Source organism: Cynocephalus volans, chromosome 11 (assembly GCF_027409185.1).
Source record: "Cynocephalus volans isolate mCynVol1 chromosome 11, mCynVol1.pri, whole genome shotgun sequence".
NCBI classification, from domain to species: Eukaryota; Metazoa; Chordata; class Mammalia; order Dermoptera; family Cynocephalidae; genus Cynocephalus; species Cynocephalus volans.
In genome coordinates this window covers 59508917-59518381 of record NC_084470.1, presented here as the reverse complement: position 1 = coordinate 59518381, position 9465 = coordinate 59508917, and the positions used below count along the sequence as shown (strand labels likewise).

General features: G+C 47.8%; 1 protein-coding gene across 1 annotated transcript; it reads left to right on the top strand.

Annotated features, from left to right (window-relative positions):
• Positions 1-223: 223 nt before the first annotated feature.
• On the top strand, positions 224-8979 carry C11H3orf84 (chromosome 11 C3orf84 homolog). Its single transcript, XM_063113613.1, has 4 exons — positions 224-250; positions 1963-2076; positions 8084-8140; positions 8563-8979. The coding sequence occupies exons 1-4, from the start codon at positions 224-226 to the stop codon at positions 8977-8979; spliced, it is 615 nt and encodes a 204-aa protein (XP_062969683.1).
• Positions 8980-9465: the final 486 nt, after the last annotated feature.

Genomic DNA, 9465 nt, shown 5'->3' with positions numbered 1-9465 from the left:
TGGTAATGCCAAGCGGCAGTTTTCTTTCATAGAGAAGAAACAGAGCAGCAAGCCGAAAGGGACAACAGGCCAGGTGATGCTTTAACAAATAGCAGCATTGTGCAGTCACAACCTCCCCTGTCACTAAGCAACAGGAAGTTGACCTCCGGAGATTCTCTTTCCTCAGACATAGCCTCAAAAAGACAAGAGAAAAGTTTGCCTTTTCCACTCCCTTCCTGGGAAGATGCAAAGTGCTTTAGCAGGCTCCTGGGTAAGAGTATACTTTACAGTTAATCCTGGACCCTGGCCCCTGGCCTTGGGATTATACCTGAAATCTGAGTGAGTCATGAGAGTGAAATGAGAAGGGTTTCATCTAGCATCTAGCCTGATGGAGGACCTGGAGCTGCCTGCTTCCCCTCTGCCATCCTTAGGTCACCCCTAGAGGCTGCTTAGTCTTCCTGATACCATACCCCTATCCATGCCTTCTGGTCTCCTGCTAGTTGGCTGAACCTCCTAATTGTCTAGCCACCCCATTTATTACAAATCATTGTTTGAACCCCCACCCTCCCACCCCCAAACTGTTGGATTTTGATTGCTCTCTAGTCTGGGAACATCTTGAGGGCAAAAGTTGTGTTTTTGTTCATCTGTATTTCCCATGCCCAGCCACATGCCTGGAACACAGTAAAGCTCCAGTAAATACCATTGAATAAGGCTGGCCAGTTGGCTCAGTTGGTTAGAGCATGGTGTTGATAACACCAGAAGCCAAGGGTTCGAATCCCTGTACCAGCCGCTGGGGAGAGGGAAAAAAAAAAATACTGTTGAACTAACCTGAATAGAGAGCAAGGGGTTCTTTGACAGATGGTGGAGGGATGGACAGACAAGGTAACCTACGTCTTCAGTGGGATGAAAAGATATGTGGCTTCCCAGTCCTATCGAGGAGCCCACTGTGATCGCCAGAGGCTAAGCTTGGGACAAGTTCCTCTGTTCATGGTTATGATTGTGAAGGACCAGCCACATCGTTCTCTCAAGGAAGAACTCAGAACAAAGAGGTTGGGCTCTAGGAGTTTCCAGACATGATCATCCACAGGTTGCAATCGTCCACAGGTTGTATGCCTAACAACATCAGCCTTTCTTGGGCACATTTCCTTTTTTTTTTTTTTTTTTTTTTTTTTGAGGGGGGGTGGCTGGCCAGTTGGGATATATGAACCCATGACATTGGTGTTTATAAGGCTGTGCTCTAACCGACTGAGCTAACTGGCCAGCCCTGGGCTTATTTATGTCTTCTGCCAGTGCCTATCTCTGAAATTCTCTTGAGAAGATGTCCTCTGTTAGTGAAATAAATACTCCTTTTGGAAAGTTTATCCCTTGCTTGGGTGCTCCAGTTTCAGAGGGTGCCTCTCTTGCCCCAGAATAGAGTGTGTGGCAAAAGGGTGTTCACGGGCCGGCCCGTGGCTTGCTCGGGTGAGTGTGGTGCTGACACCACCAAGTCAAGGGTTAAGATCCCCTCACCATTCATCTTTAAAAAAAAAAAAAAAAAGGGTGTTCACGACTTTGTCAATAGATGCAGAAGAAGAATCCACTGGACCCTTGCTCTTCAGGGACCCTTGATCTACTATTAACATTGTGGGGAGGACAAAAATGGGGATTTCCTTTCAAGCTCCTTAGGGAAAGATCATCCCTCTGGACAGTGGCCCTGTCCACAGAACTCTGCTCTGAATGAATGGTACCACTTTGCCATACATGCATAGCCCTCCCAGGAGGGTCAGCACAGCTGAAGCCAACTGTCCCAATGATGAATGGAGATGCCTTTCTGATGGCCCCTCTCCAGGAGTGTCCCTCCTGTTGAATTTTCTCTATTCCCTCAGGAACTCCCATGAGAGCCTTCTGGCCTGGCTTCCTTGGAAACTTCAGCAGGGGCCCTGAAGTCTGGGACCCAAGATGGGGGTTTGAGTGGGCTTTACCCTCATGCCTGTCTTGTTATAGCACAACAATGGCTTCTATGGGCACTACAGAAGCCAATTCAAGAGTGAAAGTGCTGGAGAATACCGCCTTGCAGCCAAGCCCCAGCCTCCGGCAGTGTTCCTGCAGCGATGTCAGGTACAAGGAAGCCCTAGGGGCAGCGGGAGTGACTGGTCCAGTTTCTGCCTTTCACAGGCCCCAAAAGCATCATTCCCAGTCCCTTCACAGCTGTACTGATACCTGAGGCCAACCTATCCCAGGGAAAGGCATGAGGCTTTTCCCCTCTCCCCTGAAATTTCAGATCTTCCTCCTAAAGACAGAGTGGAAAAAAGTGGTTGCCAAACTGGACAGGACAGTCTAGCTCACTGCCCCTTCCAGATGGAGGAACAGTCAGGGCCAGGTGGGGTGGGTAGTCATGATAAGCCTCCAGAACCCAGGAAATAACCCTTGAGTTTTACTGACAACTACCCTCAAGTTCAGAATCCTTGATGCCACAAAAGCCCATGGTCCACAGTCCACAGCCTTGGGAGTGAGTAGGAGGCCTCCTCTGGTCAGGGAATTATTGCAGGAGGTAGTTGGGTACTGATCTGGACATCTGGCCAGGGAGGACTGGAAAGTGTTGGTAGAGGTAGCCTAGAGTGGCTGGAATGGGCTTTCAGAGAACAGGAAAGGGATGCAGGGTTCCAGGCCTTCCACCACTTACAGGCCTGGAGACAAGGAGCGGGCACTGTGCATCATCAGTCAGGGTTCCAACAGTACAAAGCATACTCAAAACAGGAGAACTCAGGAGGGTGCATTTACAAAGGAGTGGGTGTGGAGGCCTCAGGAAAAATCAGTCTCATAGATTGGTAACAACCAAGTAGTCAGTACTGCTGAGCCCATAGGAGCAGGCATGGCTCCTACAACCCAGAAGAAGACAGAGAGCTGTGGAGAGGGCCACCCTGAGAGGAGCAGTAATCCTGGGTGGAGAGATAGCCTGGTGGGATCTGGCTTGGGAAGGAGCCAAGGGAAGAAACACCTCCTCCCTCTTTTCCTCCGTCTCCTCCCAGGGCTCCCCAGTGGCTAAAGTGATGGGAGCCTGGTGATGAATGCACTCAGGGCAGCCTCCTGAACAAGAGTAGAGTTGGGAGGGGCCCAGAGGAACCTGAAGGGATGCCTGGAACATGCTTCTCCCACTGCAGCTTCTTGCTTCTCAGCCTCTTGCCAGGTCCTACTTGATCTGCCATCTGGATTCTCCAGGAATTGCTTTCCCAGGCTGATAACAGAATCCTGGAGGTTTCTATGTTGTGGAAACTGAACTTCTTTAGCATTTGCAGTTGGAAGGAATGCCTAGAACTGCCTATCAAGCCAGGCCCAAATGCAGCTCCAGACTGCCCATCTGGGGCCACTTCTCTTTTGAGAGTGATAGGGTCTGGGTAGCACAGGAATAGAAGCAACCTAGAGACTTCCTGCTGGATATTTGTAGTAGCCCTCAGTGACAGCTCTCATCCCAGAGACCAGAAATCTCAATCTGTTAAACCAATCCCCCAGGAAAAGACATGTAAGGGACATGTTTTGGCTGCTGCTCAAAGTGAAGACTTGCTACATTAAGAATTTACTAGCATAATCATCAGCCCCAAATAGCATGATGTGTGTCTTGGGCTCAGGTTGTATAAATGTCAGGTCTAATGGCTCTTTCTAGGTGTAAAGCTGTTTTAATTAATGGGACTGCTGAGGGAAGGTGCACATATTATTTTCTCATTGGCTGAGAGGTACCAGGTTTCAGGTGGCTGATTTAAGCTATGGTTGTTTAAAGCCTTTCTAAGATGTGGGATCCACTTTTCTTTGGTTTGGAGGCAGGTAAAAATTTTGTGCATAACATTCAGATGCAAGAAAATTCTTTTCTTTTTTTCATTCTTTCTTCTAAACCAGATTAATCTATTTCTAGCCTTCAACTGCCTGACTCTCGGAAAATGTAATCCTGTTCTCATTTGTTCCTAAGGTCAGACAAGAGTGCCAGAGACTTATGGTTGAGGGCGGGTTCTTCATCTGCGGTACCATGATTACAGTTGTCCCTGCTGCTGCCCTATGCCTCAGTCTGCCATAGAGGCTCCTCTCTCAGCACCACACTGACTGCAGACTGCCCAGCCTCCACAGGGGCCCTTAGCCCTCCCACATGTAAACGCCACACCCTCCCAGAAAACCTACCTCTTCTCTAATGCTTCTTAACATGGAATCCCAACCCTAGTCCCACTTGCTCAGAGACCAAGGGTTTCACCACGTTGATGGTAAAGGAGCCCTGAATGATTTAGAAACAAAGATGCAAGTGATAATTCTTCTCAGAGGCAAGAATATACCCAGAACTGCCAGGCAAGAGAGGAAATGACTGCACTTCTCACCAGGTTCCCACAGTTGTTAAAGAGCAAAACTTGTATCAGTGGGAGTCAATAGATTACCTTGCCACTGCAGAAATAGTTTCCAGAGTCAGAACTGCCTCCAACAACAAACATAGGCATCCATATTCTAGGGCTATATACAATTCTGTAGCTGACGGTAGAGACGGGAGATATTTGGGGGTCAATCGGAACTTGTCCCAGACTCCCAGATTTTTAAAAATTGAAACTTTCATTAAGATGATTACAGATTCATAAGCAATTGTAAGAAATAATAGAAATCCCTTATACACTTTGCCTGGTTTCCCCCAGTGGTAACATTTTGCAAAACAATAGTATAATATCACAACCAGGACATTGACATGAATGCAATTCACCAATTTCATTCAGATTTTCCCAGTTTCACTTGTACTCATTTGTGTGTGTATGTGTATGTGTTAAGATCTATAAAATTTTATCACCTGTGTAGGTTTGTGTATCCATCACCACAGTCAAAATACTGACCAACATCACAAGGAACCCTGGTGCTGTCCTTTGATAACCTCACCCACCTGCCTCCCACTTCTCTATCCCTCCCCTGCGCCTAACCACCAATCTATCCTCCATTTCTAAGATTTTGTATTTTAAAATGTTATATAAATGGAACAATCCAGTATGCAGCCTTTGTAGACTGGCCTTTCTTGCTCAGCATAATTTTCTAGAGATTCATCCAATTTGTTGCATGTATCAGTAGTTCATTTGTTTTCATCACTAAGTAGTATTCCATGGTACATATGTATCAGTTTGTTTAACCATTCACTTATGAAAGGATATCTGGGCTGATTCCAATTTCGGGCTCTTACAAATAAAGCTACTATGAACATTTGTGTACAGATTTTTGGAAGAACGTAAGTTTTTGTTGCTCTGGGATAAATGCCCAGAAGAACAATTGCTGGGTCATATGGTAGTTGCATGTTTAGTCTTTAAAAAAACCTACCAAACTGTTTTCCAGAGCGGCTGTATTGTTTTACATTCTCAGCAATGAATGATCCAGTTTCTCTGCACTGTCTCCAATATTTGGTGTTGTCTCTATTTTTAATTTTAGCATTTCTGATAGATATGCAGTGATATATCTCATTGTGGTTTTAATTTGCATTTCCCTAATGTTTGATGCTGAACATCTTTTCATGTGTTATTTGCCAACTATAAATCCTCTTTAGTAAAGTGTCTTCATGTTGTTTGCCCATTTTCTAATTAGATTGCTGTTTTACTGTTGTGACAGTTCTTTATTTATTCTAGATACTAGTCCTTTGTTGGATATTTGGTTTGTAAATATTTTCTCCCAGTCTATAGCTTGTTTTTCATCCTCTTCACATAGAATTTCACAGAGCAAAACTTTAAAAAAATTTTTGATGGGCCGAGCCCGTGGCGCACTCGGGAGAGTGCAGCGCTGGGAGCGCGGCGACGCTCCCGCCGCGGGTTCGGATCCCATATAGGAATGGCCGGTTCACTCACTGGCTGAGTGCCGGTCACGAAAAAGACAAAAAAAAAAAAAAAAAAAAAAAAAAAAAATTTTTGATGAAGTCCTATTTATTAACTTTTTCTTTTATGGACCTTGCTTTTGGTGTCAAATCTAAGAGCCCTTTGCCTAGCTCTAGATTCTAAAGATTTTCTCTTTTTTTTTTTTTTTTTTCTCCCTAAAAGGGCCCTGGGTTTTTAATCCCCATCCTGTCAGCTTGCTTTATGAGGAAAGTTAAGGCCGACTGGCTTCCTACCTTTGTGGAACTTTCATTCTGTTTGGAAGCTACCACCGGCTGTCTAAGGCAAGAAGTCCCAAAAGAGGATCTTATTAAAAACACAGTGGGCTCTGGGGCTGGCCAGTTAGTTCAGTCGGTTAGAGCTCAGCGTTATAACCCCAAGTTCACGGGATCAGATCCCCGTACCAGCCAGCCACCAAAAAAAAAAAAAAAAAAAAAAAAAAGAAAGACACAATGAGCTCTACCCTGAAGATTCTGGTTCAGAGATCTGGGATGGAACCAGCCCCTGCATTTTATCTAGGAACTTGCTGTCAGCCATTGCTCATACCCCCAATCCAGCCAAGCCTGAACTCAACAGATCAGGTCACTTCAGGTCTGCAGCAGGAGAAGCTGAGTGGCTGTGGAGGGTATGGTTCTAGGAGCAGAAACATGGCACAAAGGCAAGGAGATGGTCTTGGGAGAGAATCCTGCCAAGGTTTGGAGGCCTGAGAGGTCGTCTTTCTCTGCCTGGGTATTGGGCAAGGCCGTCGGGCCCCAACTGAGCCAAAGCAAATGCCCTGGGGCCAGGGCTTTCTGTCCCTGTTCATTGATTTAACAGCAAACAGTTATTGAGCACAGTGCCAGGCACAACTCAGTTACAGATGTGAGCAAGACAGATCAACCTTTGCCCCTAAGAAGCTTATGTTCTGGGCCGGCCCGTGGCTCACTCGGGAGAGTGCGGTGCTGATAACACCAAGGCCCCGGGTTCGGATCCCATATACGGATGGCTGGTTCGCTCACTGGGTGAGCGTGGTGCTGACCACACCAAGTCAAGGGTTAAGATCCCCTTAACGGTCATCTTTTAAAAAAAAAAAAAAAAAAAAAAGAAGCTTATGTTCTGATGGGGGACATAAGATGATAAGCAACATCATAATGTATAATTATATAGTATGGAGGTGAAAAATGTAAAGTTGGGGTGATAGGAATACTAGCTAATGCTCAAGGAAGACCTCTCGTGAGGGAGATAAGAGGGATTTATATGGCCAGCAGAAGGAACAGGTGGTACAAAGACCTGAGGTGTTTGAGGAGCAATGAGGTGGCCAGCATGGCTGAAGGTAACAGAAGGACCAATATTGTGTGGGTCTCATGAATGACTATTATGACTTTGGTTGTTACAAAATGAGGAATTATTGTGGATTTTCAGAAAATGAGATGTGATCTGATTTATGCACTAAAAGAATTATTCTGGCTGCTGAGAGAACAGTAGACTGAAGGGGCAAGTTGAAAGCAGGACATCAGGCAGAAATTCTCACAGTAATTCAGGCAAGAGAGGAAAGTGGCTTGGACCAGGGAAAGTAGTGGACATGCTGAGGTGTGGTCTGATCCTGGCTACATTTTGATGGGAATATCAACAGGATTTCCTAGCGCATTGGATGTGGAGTATGAGAGAAGAGAATAAAGGGGTCTCGAGGTATTTGGCAGGATCTCGCTGCCATGGCCTGAGCTGGGGGAGGCTGTAGACAGAGTGTTGGGGATGATCCAAAGCTCAGCTAAGTGTTTGGTGATGCCCCATTAGGTATTTACATGGAGATGTGGAGTAGGCAGTTGGCTATTGTGTCTGGAGCTCTGGAGAGAGCTAGAGCTTGAGACAGAAATTTCAGTTTCCAGATGGCATTTAGGGCCAAGATACTGGGTATGCTGATGAGGGAGTAAGTGTGAACTTAGAGGAGGAAAGGACTAAAACCTAATCCTGGACAATCTAGAGTTAAAGGACCGAATGTGAAATTCAGTCAAAGCCCCCCTGATGCCAGGATGTCTTGGCAGGTGCCTCAGCTCCCTCCTCAGTCAGAGGCTCCAGAGGTTTCTGCTTCATGGCAAGTCCTGGGATACCTCATCCTCAGTGAGGCTTTAATTTGGCTCTGCCCTTTCAGGGTATTGGCAGTTTAGTAGTTTAGCGGTAGCAGCTCCTGGCAGTTTCCCTCCATTATGGGCCCTGAGGTAATATCTTCTGTGGGAAGGTAAGCATCATTTTGTCCATTCACCTTTCTGTCTTTCAAGGAGCCAGCGCGGCAACACTTCTTCTCCAAGCATGACAACCGCTCTTCCTTTGACAAAGTGAGTGCTGGGGAAAGGAAGAGAGGGCAGTCTCCCAGCCTAGGTTGAAGTTGAGGACACAGCAGGTGGAGGGGATAAGACATTGAGGGGAGTGAGGGCTCCTTCTGCAGGCAGGAGTGCCTATCTTCCCCCACAATCTTTCTCCTCCAGGAAACAGCCCATTCCTCAAACAGAGGCACCTCTGTGTTGGTTTCCTCCACAAGTTTGCCTGACAATGTGCAAACATCCTGTGGGCCACTGAATTTCTGGGGCTTCACCCTGGAATGGAAGGTATCACTGGGGAGGCAGGCCAAGGAGGCCAGGGTACAGGCCAGAGAGGTCAAGCACAGGCCAGGCAGCACAAAGCAGACACGGGTTTAGGAGGGGCCCAAAGAGGTGCCTGGTGCCAGGACTGTGGGCCAAGGGCCCATACCGTTGAGGAGGGCCCCTACTGCCTGCTGCAGGGAATCGGAAGGCGGAAAGACCTGGAGCGCCTGTGGCGGCAGCACACCTTCCTGCGCTGGGCGCCCCGTGAGCTCGAGTTGCACCAGCAGGGGCCCCTGGAATCATCCTACCAAGCTGATTTCCGGTCAGGGCCAGGACTTGGTGGCCTTCCACAGCGCCTCGTCCACTTTGTGCAGATCCAGCCTCCCCGTGCCAGCACCACCTACCAGCAGAATTTCTGCCAGCCATCCCGGGGTGGCCATTGTGGCAGCAACAAGATAGGGCCCCAGGCACTGGTCACCGACATGCTGCCTCATCTCCCTGGGATTCCGAGACCCAAGCTGCTGCAGCACTACCTTCATGCTGGAGTCTCTGAGTGTCTAAATTGGTCCAAAACATTAAACAAGGACAGCTGACACAGCAGCCTGTCTGTACTTGTAGCTCAAAAGGTCTCAGAGGCCATACAGCAGCAGTGCACTGTCAGTCCCTGTACTTGGCTCTGGTGCCCATGGTGTCTGTATGCTGGGCAGGGGAGGTCTGCCCTGGGAGCTCTGCCATTGAGTGAGAAAGGGTAAGTCTTACAGGAGGCTAAGAGTACAGGAGGGTGCCACGGCCACAGCAGGTGGGTTCCAGGACCCCAAATACTTTGTTCTTGCAGCAAACCTACTTGTGAGCTCCTTGTACTTAGTGTAGATGCAGGGAAAGCAGAGCCAGAGGCCCCTACTAATCGGCAGCAAAGGCTGGAGGAAGAGGCAAGGACTGGCAGCCTCCTCCAGGATCCTGCTGCCCTCAAGGAGTTTGGTGGGTAGCCATGCAGCCCTCCCCAAGAAATGGCTGCCCCACAACAAGGACAGGAGTTTGCTCTGGTCACAGCCCCCACTGAACCACCCCTCCCTTTGGGG